This window comes from Lepidochelys kempii, unplaced genomic scaffold (assembly GCF_965140285.1).
Source record: "Lepidochelys kempii isolate rLepKem1 unplaced genomic scaffold, rLepKem1.hap1 scaffold_170, whole genome shotgun sequence".
Classification (NCBI taxonomy): Eukaryota; Metazoa; Chordata; order Testudines; family Cheloniidae; genus Lepidochelys; species Lepidochelys kempii.
The window spans coordinates 80382-99307 of record NW_027621916.1 but is presented as its reverse complement, the minus strand read 5'-3'; the positions used below and the strand labels follow the sequence as shown (position 1 = coordinate 99307).

Here is an 18926-nt window from a genome sequence, read left to right as displayed (position 1 = left end):
GGCTAAAGCAGCCAAGCTCCTTGAGTCTCCTTTCATAAGACAGGTTTTCCATTTCTTGGATCATCCTAGTAGCTCTTCTCTGTACCTGTTCCTGTATCCTTCTTAAACATGGGAGACCAGAACTGCACACAGTCTTCCAGATGAGGTCTCACCAGTGCCTTGTAGAACGGTACTAACACCTCCTTATCTCTACTGGAAATACCTCACCTGATGCATGCCAAAACCGCATTAGCTTTCTTCACGGCCATATCACATTGGTGGCCCATAGTCATCCTGCGGTCAACCAATCCTCCAAGGGCCTTCTCCTCCTCTGTTACTTCCAATTGATGCATCTCCAGCTTATAACTAAAATTCTTGTTATTAATCCCTAAATGCATGACCTTACATTTCTCACTATTAATTTTCATCCTATGACTATTACTCCAGTATACAAGGTCACTCAGGTCTTCCTGTATGATATCCCGGTCCTTCTCTGAATTGGCAATACCTTCCAGCTTTGTGTCACACACAAACATTATTAGTGTACACTCACTTTTTGTGCCGAGGTCAGTAATAAAAAGATTAAATAAGATTGGTCCCAAAACTGATCCCTGAGGAACTCCACTGGTAACCTCCCTCCAGCCTGACAGTTCACCTTTCAGTAGGACCCTCTGTAATAATTAGTATTCTTGAACTAATAATTCCCCATGTAGCACCGTAACAAACGCCTTACTGAAATCTAGCTAAATTAGATCCACTGTGTTTCCTTTGTCTAAAAAATCTGTTACTGTCTCAAGGAAGGAGATCAGGTTGGTCTGGCACGATCTACCTTTTGTAAAACCATGTTGTATTTTGTCCCATTTACCATTGACCTCAATGTCCTTAACTACTTTCTCCTTCAAATTTTTTTCTATACTACAGATGTCAAACTAACAGGCCTGTAGTTACCCAGATCACTTGTTTTCCTTTCTTAAAAATAGGAACTATGTTAGCAATTCTCCAGTCATGTGGTACAACCCCTGCGTTTACAAATTCATTAAAAATTCTTGCTAATGGACTTTCAATTTCATGTGCCAATTCCTTTAATATTCTTGGATGAAGATTATCTGGGCCCCCCATTTAGTCCCATTCAGCTGTTCAAGTTTGGCTTCTACCTCGGATATGGTAATCTCTACCTCCATAGCCTCATTCCCATTTGTCATGCTACCATTACCCTAAGATCCTCATTAGCCTCATTAAAGACAAAGGCAAAGTACTTGTTTAGATATTGGGCCATGCCTAGATATCCTATGATTCTATGATTATCCTTAACTTCCACTCAGCCCTCAGTGTTTAACTGTCCCACTTCTTCTTTCTTTGTTTTCTTCTTATTTATATGGCTATAGAACCTTTTACTATTTGTTTTAATTCCCTTTGCAAGGTCCAACTCTACATGGCTTTTAGCCTTTCTCACTTTATCCCGACATGTTCTAACCTCAATAAGGTAGCTTTCCTTGCTGATCCCTCCCATCTTCCACTCCCTGTATACTTTCTGCTTTGTCTTAATCACCTCTCTGAGATGCTTGCTCATCCAGCTTGGTCTACAAGTCCTGCCTATGAATTTTTTCCCCTTTCTTGGGATGCAGGCTTCTGACAGCTTCTGCAACTTTGACTTGCAGGAATCCCAGGCCTCCTCTGCCTTTCGATCCATAAGTTCTTCAGTCCAATCCACTTCCCTAACTAATGTCCTTAATTTTTTCTTAAAGTTAGCCCTTTTGAAATCAAAAACCCTACTCACAGATCTATTTTTTGTTATCCTTCCCTTCAGGTTAAGGTGAATTAGCTCATGATCACTGGAACCAAGGGTGTCCCCTACAACCATTTCTTCTAGGAGGTTCTCATAACTTACCAAAACCAAATCTAAAATGACATCCCCAGTTGTTGGTTCAGCAACTACTTGATGAAGGAATTAATCAGCCATCGCATCTATTAAAATCTGAGCCCTATTATTATTACTAGCACTTGTCCTCCAGTCTATATGTGGGAAGTTAAAGTCTCCCATGAGCGCACAGTTCCCATGAGTATTTACTTCATTAAAAACATTAAAGAGGTCTCTATCCATAGTGTGGAAGAAAACATGAGTTTTTCATTGTGTCCTCCACCGCTTGGGTCACCACCACTGCTGCCCCTGTGTCTGTCTTTGCCTTCTCACCTCAGTCCTTCTCCTCCAGCAGAACTCCCCCTCAACCTCCCCTGTCTCCAGCTCTGGTGGCTGGCTCCTCTGCCGCTGCAGCCACCTACACTCCTTCTGGCCAGATGAGGGATTTCAAAATGTTCTGAAGAGTGCGCAGAAATGGGTAGAGCAGCTTCCCACTGAAGCTATTTCCCCACCCATTCAAGAATACAAGAGTCACCGAAGAAGACGACATTTTGCATATGAGGCACGGGAGAATCTCATAAGAGACCCCAAACAACAATTCAAAGCTGAATTCTTTAACCGGGTGCTAGACTGTGCGATACAATCAGTTGCAGAACGTTTCATGCAGCTCAAGGATCACAGCAGCATATTTGGGATGTTGTAGGATGTTCCCAAACTCCTCACTGTACCTGAAGAAGACCTAAACCAGCAATGCAGGGCACTAGAGACCGTGTTGACACATGACGACATGTGCGATATTGATGCAAGTGATATAGGTGATGAACTGAAAGCCCTTTTCAGATACATTCAACAGGATCAACTCCAAAGGCTGTTCTGGAATATAGGTGCACAAATAAGATGACCACCATCTTTCCAAATTATTTTGTTGCTCTGTGCATACTTCTAACACTTCCTGTAACAGCTGCCAGTGGAGAACACAGCTTCTCCAAGTTGAAATTAGTAAAAACACATCTACGCTCCACAATGACCCAGGAGAGGCTAGTCGGCCTTGCAACCATCTCAACAGAGTTTGAGTTGGCCCAGACTGTGACCTTCAGGAAGCAGAAGCAGTTCAAATCTCTGCAACTAAGAAGGCACGGAAGCACCACTTTGATTATTCAAACATCAAAATGCCAGTGTTAACTTTCAAATGCCTGAACAGCAAATGTAACTTTTCTTGTCTGCATAATAAAGTGTACTGACAATTTTTGAACAAGGCATTTAAAGTTGTTAGTTCTCCTTTATTGGGGTAGGTAGCAGAGCAGTACCATGGGCGGAGTAGAACAGAAAGAAGGCAGAATTGAGACCTTTCAAAGTTTTGGCCCAAGCAAGGGAGCATGGGGTGTCATTTGAGCTCCCCGCCTGATAGGGTGACCAGACAGCAAATGTGAAAAATCAGGACAGGGGGTGGGGGGTAATCGGAACCCATATAAGAAAAAGACCCAAAAGTCGGCACTGGCCCTATAAAGTTGGGACATCTGGTCACCCTAATGTCTGAGGTGCCAAAATGTTGTGGGCCGGCCCTGGCGGCAGGTGCAGTGTATTGAATAAAACAAACACATACAAAACAGGATGTGATTGAAGAGAATTAGTCATTAAATTACTTATTTCTCTTCTGTTTATCTTGATGGAGGTATTAAATCAGGAATCACAGACTCTGTGAGCCCCAAAGCTGTGGGAGAAAGGTGGCATAAATCCCGAGTTGGAATTAGACTTTCAACAAACCAGAGAGCCGGAGGAGACAGACCTTCCCCAAGACAATGTCCTCTTATCGCCCTTTGTTCTGTAGTGGCAGTGAACATGGTTAGAAGAGATTGGCACTGCCAGGTGTGAATGGGGCTTGTGAGAGTGAAGTATTTTCATTGTATTCTGCAGATAATATTGCTCAGATTCAAAAGGAGATGCCGAGTTAACTCGAGCTACACCTTATGCATTGCCCTAACTCGACTCCTGTCCACACAGAAAAACCCTTAAGATGTGCTGCTAATAACTCAAGTGAGCTGGCCCCTCGGGGCACAGGCTAAAGCCTAAGTTAGCACAACTCACCAGCTAACATGATCTTTCTGTAGTATGGATGCAAGCTAGCTGCACTTGAGTGCTTCTAATTCTCCAATGCCTTCCCACTCTTCCCCCTGTGTCCCAAGAAAGGACAGACAAGTTCTCCCACCATCCACTGGGAAAGAATCCATAGAGTGGCTCAGCTCACTGCTGGGCAAAGAGCCTTGGGATGAGCTCCTAAAAGTCTCAGTGCCCCACCTGAGTGAGTGCAGTGCCAGTCTGGACACAGCAGGACCTTTGTTTATTCACAGTGCGGCTCTTCTCATGTGAGAGAGGCTGACTCAAGCCCAGTAACTGAGTGTAGAAAACTCAGGTGAACTCTGCAGTGAAGACAAAGCCTCAGCTCTTTCAGCTGACAGGGATCTATTCTACCACAGTGGTTCTCAACTGGGGGGTCTGTGGCCCTGTTGGAGGGGGGCGGGTGTCACAAGAATAAATAGAGACTGGGAGTGGCTAAGTCATTATGGAAGGTAGCCTATTTCCCCTTGTTTTTTCCTACCCCCCCCCCCGACGTTCTGGTTAAACTTGGATTTAAACTTGGAGAGCGGTCAGTTTGGATGAGCTATTGCCAGCAGGAGAGTGAGTTTGTGTGTGTGGTTTTTGGAGGGGGGTGAGGGGATGAGAGAACCTGGATTTGTGCAGAAAATGGCCCACCTTGATTATCATGCACATTGTGAAGAGAGTTGTCACTTTGGATGGGCTATTACCAGCAGGAGAGTGAGTTTGTGTGGGGGGGTGGAGGGTGAGAAAACCTGGATTTGTGCTGGAAATGGCCCAACTTGATGATCACTTTAGATAAGCTATTTCCAGCAGGACAGTGGGGTGGGAGGAGGTATTGTTTCATGATCTCTGTGTGTATATAAAGTCTGCTGCAGTTTCCACGGTATGCATCCGATGAAGTGAGCTGTAGCTCACGAAAGCTGATGCTCAAATAAATTGGTTAGTCTCTAAGGTGCCACAAGTCCTCCTTTTCTTTCTCCCTACACATTTACTGTAATAACTCTAACTTCCCTTTTAACTAGAAATCCCCCTGCATTCAGCTTCCCTCAGTGCTGTTACAGCCTCTCCCACCCCAGCAGTTACCGAGCTGTGCCCCGTTGTGCCTGGGCACCCCAGCAGGAGCCACCGAGGTTCAGGGCTCCCTGGAGCCTTTTTACTGCCCCAGCGCCCCCATCCCCTGTGCTGAGCTGCTCGGAGAGTGCAAACCTTTCTTCTAGACTGGATGGATGTTCTTCAAACTGTTATTAACATGAGAGCTCAGTGAACTGAGGGTGTGCCTGTGTCTCTCCAGCCTCTCGCTCTCCAATACAGAGGACTGTATGTTTCTGTGCGTGTCTCCTCTCAGTTCGGAGAGGTTCCTTCACATTCCCAGGCCAGGCCGTGTCGGTAGCAGTCAGAGAGACGGGGGTCAATGGCAGCAGGAGGGGATGACTCTCTTTCACTGGATGAGAATGTGGGAGGCTTGCAACCCATGAAACAAAGAGCTAAAAATAATGAGGTGATTTATGAAAGGGGCCCCCGCTGTTACCCCAGCATTATGACTGAGACTGGGGTATGAATGAAGCCCAGTTTGTCCTCCCTTACAGGGGGGATCCCAAGCGTGTGACAAATGCTCCAGACCTCTCCCCTGGAGCCCCACAGAGGGGGAGCTGCAGTGACTGGGGCCTCTTGTACCCAGCTCTTGCCCCACCCTGCGCAGCACCAGAGCCTCCCGCTTCCCCTGCCGGCTCTGGGGCTGGGCCCAGACCCCTCCCTGACCCTGCAGCCCGGGCTCCCAGCACAGCCACAGCCCTGCCCAGGGGTCTGCAAGCCCTGAGGAGCCCTTTATAGCCCCCCCGGCACCCAGGCCAGCCCCTGATTGGCTGCTCCATTATCCTCTGTGCAAATTAGCTCCCACCCCCGAGGCGAATGAGGGCCCAGGTGGCTGTAAGGGGGGAGGGGAGCTTGGCATGTCCTGGGGTGACAGTTAAACCGACACAGCAGAGTCACCCTGTGGAGCTGGGGGTCACTAGGGAAGGGAGGGGGCAGTTCAGGGGGGCTGAGGTGCAGGAGGGGCTGCAGGGGTCAGGGGGTGGGTTCAGGGGAGCAGAGGGGGTTGGGGGTTCATACAGGGCTCATTAGGGGGACTGAGGAGGGGGCCAGGATGGGGGAGGGGCAGAGTCCAGGCACGGGGTAGATTTGGGGGGCAGAGTTGAGGGGATTGTTGAGGAGGGGGAAGTTCGGGGGCAGTTTACAGGGGTCAGTGTTGGGGGGAGGTTGGGGGGGGGAGAAGTTCAGGCTGATCCCCTCCCTCCCCAAGGCAGGGCTGTGGGGCACAAACTGGCTTTATTAGCAGGCAAGGACTTTCTCCTCCTCCCAGCCCCATGCGGTTTGGGGCTGGGGGCACAGAGGTTGGAGCAGGGGAGGGGTGTTATCAAGCCAAAGGGTGGGGGGTTGTTTGCTTCAGGGCAGGGAGCAGAATGGGGCGGGTGCCGTTCAAAGGGCAAGCGAAGGAGATGGAAGCAGGAGGCGGCAGGTGGCAGTTCAGGGGGCATGAGGGGCAGGAGGGGGAAAAGGCTTTTTGGGGCTGACTGAAGGGCAGGAGGTGCAGGGCGAGGCAGGGTGTCAAGAGGCAGATTCAGGGGAGCAGAGAGGATTTGGAGGGGTTAGTAGAAGACCCATGGGGAGATTTGTGGGGGGAGGGTGTGGGAAAGGTCAGATTACAGGAACTACTGCTGCTTCCCCCTGTCCCCCCACCCCAAATCAGCCCAACTGGGCCCCTCTGCCCTGGGGTGGGGAACTCGCAGGATGGGGCTGCTTGCACTGCAGCCCCAGCCCCTGCTAGGGTGCCCAGATAGCACCTTTGAAAAATCAGGACAGAGTGTGTGGGAGTAATAGGCACCTATACAAGAAAAAGCCCTGAATATCGGGACATCTGGTCACCCTAGCCCCTGCAGCGTCCCTGCCCCAGGAGACCTGTTGCCCCATCACCCCCAGGCCGAGCTGTGGGGAGGGAGACCTGAGCCACCCAAAGGAGGGAGGCCGGAGAGCCTCAGTGCAGCAGCAGAAAGGGAGAAGAGCCCAGTGCTGGGAGCAGCGGAGAGACAGAGCCCATATGTGAGGTGTAAGAATTGGATGGGGAGAGGTGGGAATTAATGATCACCTGGAGAGTGGGAGGCCCTGAGTGGCAACACTAGGATTGGTCGTGTTCTGTGTGTTTATTATTGACCTGGAATAATGGACTAAAAACTTGAGATAGGAAAACTTGCTCGGGCCACCGAATTCTTTTGTTTGGGTGGATTGTGAGGAATTTCAAAAAGAGCTTGATAATGTCAGGCAACATTCAATGTGTCTGTGCAAGGTGCTGCCTTTCAAGAAGGCTGACTTAAGAAAATTCAGGGAGTTGGTAGGTAAGATCCCTGGGTAGCAAGTCTAAAGGGAAAAACAGTTCAAGAGTTGGCTGTTTTCCAGAGACATTATTACTTGCCTGTAGCAAGGCAAAGGCTCACTGGCATAGCGCCTCCTGCTGGTCATCTTGGAAGTTAGCTCTTCAGCACTGGGAAACCCCTCTGCAGGCTGGTGTCTTGCCTGCCTTAGGGCCCCCATATCCCTCCTGGACCTCAGTGCCCTTTTACCTTGGGGTACTGCCCCCTAGCTGTACCCCCACACTCTGGGTCTCCCCTCCCAGGGGAACCCCCTACCCTCTAAACCCACCTTGCCTCAGTGGCTACTGCCAGTCATCATCTAGCCCCTGCTCACTGGAGCAGACTGCAGTCTGTAATGGCCACTCATCATTGGCAAGGGGGTAGGACCTGCTGCCTTTGCCTATCCCCAGGCTGCCCCTCTGCCTCCCCAGTACCTTTCTTAGGCCTTCAACAAGGCCTCAGCCTGGGGATTTAACCAGGCTGCTGGTCCCCAGCTCCCTTTGCCCTTCCCCAGCACTGCTCCACTTCAGATACATTGCTCCCAGGCAGCTAGCCCTTCTCCCTCCAGGGCTAGAGTGACACTCCTCTCACTTCTGGCCCCAAGCCCTCTTATAAGGGCCAGCTGGACCCTGATTGAGCTGGCCACAGCTGTGGCTGCTTCCCGAATCAGCCTAGCCCAGCTACAGCCCTCTCCAGGGATGCTTTTAACCCCTGTTTTACTGGAGTGGGGCAGTTGCCCCACCACAAGGCCTAAAAGAAAACTATTCCACTGCATAGGAAAGATAGGAAGTATAGCCAGAGACCATGCTGGCTTAACCAGGAGATCCTCAATGATCTAAAAATCAAAAAATTGTTGTACGTAAAGTGGAAACTAGGTCAAATTACGACAAAGGATGAACATAAATAACACAAGTCTGTAGGGACAAAACGAGAAAGGCCAAGGAAAAAAAACAGATCATAGCTAGAGACATAAAGGGTGACAAGAAAACATTCTACAAATACGTTAGAAGCAAGAGGAAGATCAAGGACAGGGTAGGCCCATTACTCAATGAAGAGGGAAAAAACAATAACCGAAAATGTGGAAATGGCAGAGGTGCTTAATGACTTCTTTGTTTCAGTGTTCAAGAAGAGGGTTAGTGGTAATTGGACATCTAGCATACTGAATGCCAGTGAAAATGAGGTGAGATCCGAGGATAAAATAGGAAAAGAACAAGTAAACAATTATTTAGACCAATTAGATGTCTTCAGGTCACCAGGGCCTGATGAAATGCATCCTAGAATACTCAAGAAGCTGACTGAGGAGATATCTGAGCCATTAGTGATTATCTTTGAAAAGTCATGGAAAACGGGAGAGATTCCAGAAGACTGGAAAAGGGCATCTAAAAAAAGGGAAATAAGGACAACCTGGGGAAATACAGACCAGTCAGCTTAACTTCTGTACCTGGAAAGATAATGGAGCAAATAATTAAGCTCTAAATTTGCAAACATCTGGAAGATAATAAGGTGATAAGTAATAGTCAGCATAGATTTGTCAAGAACAAATCGTGTCAAACCAACCTGATAGCTTTCTTTGACAGGGTAACGCACCTTGTGGATGGGGAGAAGCAGTAGATGTGGTATATGTTGACGGTAGTAAGGCTTTTGATGCAGTCTCACCTGACCTTCTCATAAACAAACTAGGGAAAGACAACTTAGATGGAGCTACTATAAGATGCGTGCAAAACTGGTGGAAAATCATTTCCAGAGAGTAGCTATCAATGGCTAACTTCCTGTCAGGGTGGTTAAGCACTGAAATAAATTGCCTGAGGGGTTCTGGAATCTCCATCAGTGGAGATTTTTAAGAGAAGGTTAGAAAAACACCTATCCGGGATGATCTAGATAATGCTTAGTCATGCCATGAGTGCAGGGGACTGGATTAGATCAGTGGTTCTCAGCGGGGGGGGTCAGTGAGCCCTTTCCGGGGGGCCGTGGAGCCCCACGGCTGAAACCTGGAGCCCCAGTGCTGAAGCCTGGGGGCCCCCCCTTCCTCCTAAGCCAGGAGCAGTGCAGGTCTGAAGCTAGTGGGCCCCCTGCCCTAGTTAGGAGCAGCGCGGGGCTGAAGCCCGCGGTGCCCTCCCCATCCCCCCCAAGCCGGGAGTGGCACAGCCAGAAGCTAGGTGGGGCTGAAGCTGGCAGGGTCCCCACATCCCCTCCAAGCCAGGAGCAACGCGGTGCTCGAGCCGGCAAACCTCCCCTCCCCCACAAGCCAGGAGCAGCAGGCAGGCTGAAGCTGGGAGTCCCAGTGCCTTGCCCCTGAAGCTGGGCATTGCACTGGAAGCCCCCCTGCCTGCATACAGCCCATAGATACCCCCTGCCTGCACCCTGAGCTACCCCCTGCCCATACACAGTCCTTAGCTATCCCCTCCCTGTACCCTGAGCTACTCCCCTCATTTCACACAGCCCCTAACTAACCTCCTGCCCGCACCTGAGCAGTTTTCAAACTTTTTGAACTGAGTCCCCCCTTTCAGTTATATTTTTGGTTGCATCCCCCCAGAGCCCAGACAAGCTGGGTGCCCTCCTGAGTGAGTCATGGGGTGGAGATGGCACATCCTCCCTGGACCCTGCTGTGTGGAGCTGGGATGAGCCATGCCAGGCCTTCCTTACCCCCCCGCCACCAAAACAAAAAATAGAAGTAAAACTATGCCTATGCCCAAGTGTGTCCCCCTGGCCTGGAACCCACACTTCCCCCCTGCCGGCCCCTGTTGTTTTTATAGGATGTTTTTATAGGGGCCTCAGCAGGAAAAAGGTTGAGAACCCCTGGATTTGATGATCTCTCAAGGTCCCTTCCAGTCCTATGATTCTATGTGGAAAGGAACAATTGAAACCGGGTGACATGGGCAAATCCACTGAGCAGCTGGGCTGACAGATAGAGTACGGCAACTGCGTGGCATGTGGCAATGAAGAGAAGAGATTCCCCCGTGGGACAGTAGAGGGAGCCACTGCCCAATCCAGCTACACTCACAGCCCCACTGTCGAGAAGGGACACAGAGAGGGAGTGTCATGATTTGGGGTCACTGCAGAGAGTTTGGGCCATCAGTGTTGTTACTGGGGATTTCTAACCCTACATATTTCAGTCTGTTTGTGTGTGTGTGTGTGTATAGTTATCTAATTTCCCTTGTAACTGTGGAAAATCCAGTCTTTGGGTTGGGGTTGAACTGCTTCACCTGGGGGTTGCTCCATTGACTCCACAGGTGGCCCTGCCTATCCCACCACAGCGGTTACTAACTTGTGCCCCATTGGGTCTCCACCCCCCACCCCCCCCAGTGAGAGCTCAGGGCTCCATGAAATTTTCTCACTGTTTAAGTGAGAAAACAAAGCCCATTTTTCATGAGGTCAGTCATTCTTATCAGCATCAGGCCTCTCAGAAGGGCTCATTTAAATGTTAAGGGGTCCTGTATCGCTTGGGATCTTGGGTTTGTACTTTGGAAGCATCACATCTCCTGAAATGTTTGCTGACCTCACCCACTATCCTACCTCTCAGGGCTAAATAAAACAAAAAGTTTCAAGGCAACATTTCAAAATAAATAAGCCACCACAAAAAAGTCCGTTCCCAAGTTTATTTTGTTTAACTGTAAATGGTTTTCTGTTGCTTCTTATGCGTGATTACATTAAAACAAGAATACTATATCTTATTGCACAATAGGGAGAGTAAATGATAGTCATGCTCTAAATATAGCAGTTTAATTGTCTTCAACGGATTCTTATTTGGGGGGAGAGACTCAGTTTAAACACTCAACATACATGCCAATCATTTATCTGTGTTTACAGCCTATTCTAAAGTAATTACTTCCTACTATGTAATACTCAGGTCCTGAATCTGCCCTTGTGTTGAATAAAGAAAGTTTCACTGATGTAACTTAGGCTATGTCTACACTGTCAGATGTACAGCGCCAGGAGCTGCAGTGCCCCTCAGAGAGCGCTGCAGGGAAAGCGCTGCTGTGTGTTCACAATGCCAGCACAACGGCAACTCTTGCAATGGCCACAGAGAGCAGTGTATTGTGGTAGCTATCCCAGCATGCAAGTGGCTGCAACATGCTTTTCAAATGGGGTGGGGTTGGGTGCAGTGTGACAGGGAGTGTGTTGTGTGTATGTGGGCGGAGAGAGAGTGGGTTTTGGGGGGGCTGAGAGCATGTCAGCATGCTGTCTTGTAAGTTCAGACAGCAGCAGACTCCCCTCCTCCTGCCTCTCAAGCAGCATTCCACAGTAATGGTTTGCTTTGTCCCAGAGCAGATAAGCATGCCAGCTGTCAGAAACGGAGCTTGGAAAGGACATATCCGCATTCCTACAGCCGATTCCAAACAATGACAAGAGTGGCCACTTGACTTAAGTGGATTAGGGGACGTTTCCGGTGGCCGATCAGAGCGCAGTAATGCAACACCTCGTTCACACTGACGCTGGGGCGTTTCAGCCGAGACGCACCAAGCGTTATGCTTCTGGTGGAGGTGGATTAGCAGGGGCACTCCCGCTGCAGAGTCCGGGCGCTCTATGTGCCTTGCCAGTGTGGATGGGTCGTGAGTTAGGGTGCCCGGGGCTGCTTTAATGCACTGTAACTCACAAGTGTAGCCAAGTCCTTAGTGATTTTCAGCTATTAGGCTGGGCAGAAATGCTGTCCTGCCACAAGTAATTGTCAGCTCTTTTGAGCACTTAAAATAACAAAAGGCCCTATCTTTTGAACAGTGGGGAGAAACAGGTTAAACCAGACCAGGGACCCTTAGGGAGAGTTCACTCCTCCTGGCAGAGATACCTCTCCTCACCCCTCTTACTTTCACAGGAGTCAGGCATTCGAGCACCTGGCTTAATGAGTCCTTTCACCTGAGGGTGACCCCTCATTTGAGACAGGTTAAGCACAATTCTGCTCCCCTTTACTTATACAATAAATGCAACAACACTGACAACAACATTTCACTACCCCTTCATTCAGTACTAAAGTGATCTGTAACCCAACACAAGTCAATATTGATCACTTTGAGCAACACCTCTATATCTGATGGATATCTAGGCAGAGTAGGTGAGTTCATGTAAATACAATTTGCTCCTAAAGTCTCTCCCGCTCCCAGCTAGCTGTCATGGGAGAACTCATTCGGACCCTGTTTACATAGTTATGTTAGGAAGAAGCTTCTCCTCTAAACATGTTTCTCTACAATTTCCATGAGATGGTTTCTTGCACCTCCCACTGAGACATCTTGTAATAGCCACTGTCAGAGACAGGATGGATCACTGGTTTGATCCAGTACAGCAGGGAGATGAGATACAGAGCTAGATGGCCTTTAGGTCTGATCCAATACAGCAAGGATGTGGGATACTAGGCTATATGGGTGATTGGTCTGATCCAGTACTGCAGAGAGGTGGGGTTACCAGGCTAGATGGGCTGTTATTCTGGTTCAGCAAGGACACAGGGATACACGGACTATCAGTTTGCTTTGGTATGGCTGTTCCTGTGCAGCAGCCTTGCACTAACTGGAAGATGTGACCTGCAATTGATTTTTTTTTAGTTTTCAATTTTAAAAAACGGTACAGGCTGTCAGATTTGTTCATATTCCGTTTTTTAAAATTAAGGGTTTTGTTTTGTTGAAGTGTATCCTATTTAAAGACACTCTTGGCATGTCTATTATTTCATGTAAAACGCTTCCTTTAGGCTCTTCAGTGCCTGCTCTTTAGTTATATTTTTCCAGTCTCCTGGAAGTTCTGCTGCTTTAGCACCATACGCTCTAGCTAACTGGTCATTGAATGATTTGAAAACAAATTTCCAGAAATCAGAAGCATCAATACTGGGATCAGGCTGAATGTGCCAGTCTGGGTAGTAATGGCGGTAATCTTTGTAGGGATGAAATTTCCCATCTGCGGCTGCAGTTCGGAATTCACGATTGGAAACCACATCAGAGGAGCATATGGAATGCTCAAGCTTTTGTGAATCACAATCCCTGAAGTTCCCTAACACTTTGGGTCGATGGACTGATACAAAATGCTCTTTATGGTCAGTGCCTCCTGCTTCACAGGGGGCTTCACAGAACGGACACTGCTTCCCACAGCCAAACACTCGCTTGAAGATCTCATCCTGGGGTTTCACTGACAGGCTGGAGAGTTTGGTCTCAAGTTCCAAATGATTAAACTGGGTTAAGATTTGTTGTTCCAGCTCCAGAAGGAAGATTTCAATGTTACCAGAAAGCTGCTCAATTTTTGCTGTGGTTTTAAACTGTACTCCAACTAAGCTATTGCTGGAAATGGCCAGGTCCTGCTGCAGCAATTTGCAAAAGCTGTCTAAAATGGCAGAAACTGTGTTATTGTTTTTATTTATGGAGTTTTTCAGAACTCCCTTGATTTTATTTATTATTCTGGATAGAATCCCTTTCTCCAAATCTCTCAAACTTGCCTTCCCTCCATAGTGGTCTATCAGACATCTCTGTATCCAGGATTTGACAAACTCTTCATAGTTACTTATGTATTTCACATAGTTGTCAAAGTTCATCTCTTCCAGCAGCTTCTTTAGCAAAAAGAACTGAAAGAAGCTTTGGCTGGCGTATTCAAGGGCCTGTTCACTGCTGAGAATATTGTCAACTATTTCTAGTCCGAGCCTTTTGTTGACGTAACCCACCAGGGCAGGTTTGAGACACTGATCACAGAAATTCCTCGCCCTCGTTTGGCTTTCCTTCTTTTCCAAATAGAGATCAGTAAATATGGAGAAATAATGAGGTTTCAGCTTCTCCAGACGTTGCTGAGGATCGTTTTCTTTGATAAAATCTTCATGCATCTTCTGAAATGCCCAAGCCGCTTCCACCAAAACGTGACGCTTCAGGTCAACTTCAAACAAAGGAGAAGTGTGAAGTTGCTCAATATCCTCCTCTTTTAACCTCTCATTAACCATATGCAGCAGTTCTCTGCAATAGGTTTCATCATAGTCTGTTTTGGATTTAACTTTTTCTTCAATGTATTTCTTGCATTCAGTCATTAAAGATAGAGCAAGCTCTTCAGTTTTACAGTAACATTCCTGTGAGAAGTATTCTACAACTGCTCTGGTCCATTTTAGGTTTAAGTATTCCTTCTTCATTGGGAAAGACTTCATTCTATAATCCAGCAGGCTTTTTGCATGTTGCAGTATCTGTCTGACAGCACCCCCTCTGTGCTTCAGATCCTTTCTCAGCTGGAGATCCATATCTTGAACAACTTGACGTTTCTGTAAAGTACAGAGCGTTAACTCTGACAAGGTTTCTCGCCACATCGTTTCAAATTCTTTTTTCAGTTTCTCATGCTCTAATTTATCTTCTCTGTTTCGGTATTCAGACAAGAGTTTGTCAACTTCCCCTTCAATTTTCTGCTTGTACTCAGATTGGATATTGTCTATCTTGTGCTGTCCTCTTCGTATTCGAATTGCTTCCTTACAGTTACTGGTTTTCAAGTTCTCTTTTGAGGCTATTTGCGCTCCTTTTGAAATTTTCTCTGTACTTTTCTATCAGGTTCAAATTTGGAGCTTCACTTTTAAAATACTGTTCTAAGTTATTCAAGAGCTTCTGTTCTCCCTGCTGTAGCTTCCCTTGTGGTTCCATTTTTAAAGTGTGAAAGAGATCACCCTCTACTGTATCTGGCAGCTGATTCTGGATAAAAGTTTCTTTTTCAGATATCCAGAGATACATCTCCTTGCGGAAACCCCATTCCCATTCAGAATACTTCACAGACAGCTGGTGATAGCTTTAGAAACAGCCTTGTAGCTGAAGCCTAAAGATGAAGTTCTTATGTTTCACTGACTTCCACAGGCTCTTCAACCATACAATAAAATCAGGAATATCCTTTCCAGCTCTTTTCCGTGAACAGTTCTCTATGAATTCAAACAGGTATTTCTTTAGCTCACACACACTCTCACTGTATCCAGTGTTTACGGGAGCCATGGGAGGGACTCCATGCCACAAGCCAGGCATGTACCAATTGTGTTTTTCTGGGTCATACTCCATAATATCAGAAAATGCCATTTCCCTGCTTTGCTTTTCCATCCTTGCTGCAGCTTTGGTCATTTCATTCAGCTGCTCCAGGAGGTGTTTCCTGTCCCTCATGTTTTGATCATGAGCAGACACATCACTGACATTCTGGTGCACAAACTGGCAGTTTGGCTGTTTTCCTATTTCCTCCATTCTGAGAAATGCATGGACCACAATTTGCAGAACATCCTTCATTTCTGTGGCATTCTCCATGGCCGTGTTAACGATGGTGATGTCACTCAGTCTAATCACCAGGGTGGCCAGCTCATTGTCATGTTGATATTATCCAGGCTAAATTTCATCCATTTCAGAAAGTAAGGTTTCTCCACTGGATTTAACGGTACTATTCCATTGATAAACTTAGTCAAACCATTAGTACGGTCACACTGATTCCGCTGTCTACGTATCTCTAACCATTTCTGTTTCAGCGCAGATTTATAGTCTTCAGTGGCCATGTCCCCTTGCCTTTTCATTTGGCACATCTCTTTTTCCAATTGAGCCAAGTTTTTCCATGGGTCTCCTTGCAGGCTCAGCATTTCCCTTTTGAATTTTGCCCCATCTCTTATTTCTGAAGTGATTTCTTCAGTATATTTGCTCGCACATTGACACGCCTGACAGTCCTCATCCAACAGGATTCCTAGGTCATGTGCTGTCACAGCCATGGCTTCCAAACTCACTGTCTTCGGAGATGAATTCACTATGGTTCCTATGGTGGACTGCACCTTTTTCACAAATCCTGCATTATTCATGGTATGATCTTTCACCAGTAGCTGTGATTTGCTCAGCTTCAACACTGAGGACAGCTTATTAAGGAATCCCAGAGTTTCTTTGGGTTTCTTATTCTTGCAGTTGAGGATGAAGTAATATTTAGAGCTGGATTCTTTCCGAGATGATATCAGTGCCTATTCTCTCTCACCGATGCTCTCGGTAACTATGAACACTGCGAAGGAGACCTCTGTTGAAAAGCTAAACTGTAGCCAGTGGGACTCAATGTCTCCACGCAGATTTGTAACTGCAATGGGTTCTGGGAAAAGATCAGAATTTTCCGTCCCCCCAGGGAAATACCAGGAAATCTCAACCAGCCCATCTGCGATTTTCTGAAGGATGTTCCCAGACTCCATGTCCCGCACTGATAAAGAAATCGTGATGCTGCTGGTAGGGGCTGAGAACCTCATTGAGGAGTTGGGACTTGGATAAGCTGTAGCTCCCCATCCACACAAAAGAAATGGTTGGCATTGACGTGAGCATCAAGCTCTCCTCTCTGAACCCTCTGCTCTCTGCCAGGGAGTGCGGCCTCCACTTCCGCACAATGTCCCTCATGGCCCACAGTATTAGGGTGCACTTGGGGGTGTCAAGGGTGAGTAGCAGCAGAGGAAGGGCAAACTGGCACATGGACATTTTGGACAGGATCTCCTGCTGTAGGAAACTGAGCAAAGCAGAACAGCACAGAGAACATCAAGAGGTTGCAGAGAAATTTTCATCTCAGTGTCACTAAAACAGAAAGTGCCATCAATATGCAGCTTCTCCTCATAATCACCATTTCTTCTGCAGGAGCCTTGTGCCCAATGCTTGTATTTCTGGCCGTCCCATTCAGAGCCATGACCTTCCTCAGGAAATGCCAAGGTAAATCACCTAATGCCTCTGGAATCTTGTTCTTGATGCTTTCTGGGCAGATCTCCAGGACATCCCTCAGCCTGATCTTGATGCTTCTGTGCTTCTCCAGGTTTAATCTGGACAGAACATCTTGAAATGCTTTACTTCTTTCTGCAGAAGGAAGGTAAAACAAACCAAAATTTCAGAGTAGAATATGGTGACTTTATATACAGTTTACTCATTCCATAGACAGCCTGATGTTTGTAATTTAAAGAAAAGCAGTACCCAGTAAGTAACAGATGACTTATACATCCTGGGTTCAATTCTTCTCTTACTTATATTGATATAACAAAAATGAAGCCAATGGGATTACTTCTATACAAATAAAACATAGTTCTGGCCCACTTTGAACTCCGCTAATGCGAGGTTGGTTTGCATTTTTTGATCCCAATCCTTATCCTCAGTGCAGTGCAAAGTCCACTTTAAAATGGCTTAAGTGGCCAACTGAAAATTTCCTCGAAAATCTTCCAGTATAACCAGCTCTATGACATCCCAGCTCACAGCTACTGGAGGAGGGGGCATAGACTCAGGACCCTGTCTCTGTGGTGATCCCAGAAGCTGGAATGATCCCTTGGCTGCTCTAAGCTGCTGCTCAGGATCAGACTGGTGCCTGGCAGTCTGAGAATCAGGCGGCTGTGATGGTAGCCTTCACCCCTCACCCTGAGCTGTGCTGGGCATCAATGGCTCATCCGGAGGATCTGACCCTTTATTTCCCTTTCAGCAGTCAGTGCAGATTACACCTTCTGGGAAGACTTATTTTTGATTTTCTTCATATCTTCCTCCATCTCTTTGCTGGGACATGTCTTTCACAGGTGTAGCTAACAGCACTGTGGCTTTGCTTACTTCCCAGCGACCAAATCAGTCCCTTCACTCACGCTACTTCCTCTGTCCTTTTGGGGAGCTGTGAGTACTGTCATTACTTACAAAGCAAATTTACCCACATTGCAACATGGGGAGCTAATGCGAAGACACCTCCAGGCCAGTCCTGGTATGGTAATGTCTCCAGTGCAGTGTTAGGGTATTTGGACCTGATAAAAAATTAACCCATTTATTATGTGTTATAGAGACATTATTAAGGTCACAAGAGCAAACTATTCCACTGCACAGGAAAGATAGGAAGAGTGGCAAGAGACCATCCTGGCTTAACCAGGAGATGTTCCATGATCTAAAAATAAAAAAAAGAGTCCTACAAAAAGTGGAAACTAGGTCAGATTACAAAGGATGAATACAAACAAACAACACAAGTATGTAGGGGCAAAATTAGAAAGGCCAAGGCACAAAAGGAAATCAAACAAGCTAGAGACATAAAGGGTAACAAGAAAACATTCCACAAATACATTAGAAGCAAGAGGAAGACCAAGGACAGAGTAGGCCCATTACTCAATGAAGACAAAAAAGCAATAACAGAAAATGTGGAAATGGCAGACGTGCTTAATGACTGCTTTGTTTTGGTTTTCACCAAGAAGGTTGGTGGCAATTGGATGCCTAACATAGTGAACACCAGTGAAAATGGGGTAGGTTCAAAATAGGGAAAGAGCAAGTTGAAAATTACTTAGACAAGTGAGATGTCTTCAAGTCAATAGAGCCCAATGAAGTGCATCCTAGAATACACAAGGAGTTGACTGAGGAGATATCTGAGCCATTAGCTCTTATCTTTGAAAAGTCATGGAAGATGGGTGATATTCCAGAAGACTGGAAAAGGGCACATATAGTGCCTATCTATAAAAAGGGAAATAAGAACAACCCAGGGAATTACAGACCAGTCAGCTTAACTTCTGTACCCGGAAAGATAATGGAGCAAATAATGAAGGAATCAATTTGCAAACATCTAGAAGATAATAAGGCAATATGTAATAGTCAGCATGGATTTGTCAAGAACAAATCATATGAAACCGACACGATAGTTTTCTTTGACAGGGTGATGGCCTT

The 18926-nt window shown here is 46.8% G+C and overlaps 1 protein-coding gene and 1 pseudogene across 1 annotated transcript; both read right to left on the bottom strand.

The window, feature by feature from the left end:
• Window positions 1–14593, bottom strand: part of LOC140904513 (interferon-induced very large GTPase 1-like) — a 62596-nt pseudogene extending 48003 nt beyond the window's left edge.
• Window positions 14594–15592: 999 nt separating this feature from the next.
• On the bottom strand, window positions 15593–16825 carry LOC144930006 (up-regulator of cell proliferation-like). Its single transcript, XM_078851043.1, is given in 3 exon segments — window positions 15593–16471; window positions 16473–16771; window positions 16774–16825. Coding segments are annotated over 3 exon segments (1230 nt in total).
• Between the last annotated feature and the right edge of the window lie 2101 nt (window positions 16826–18926).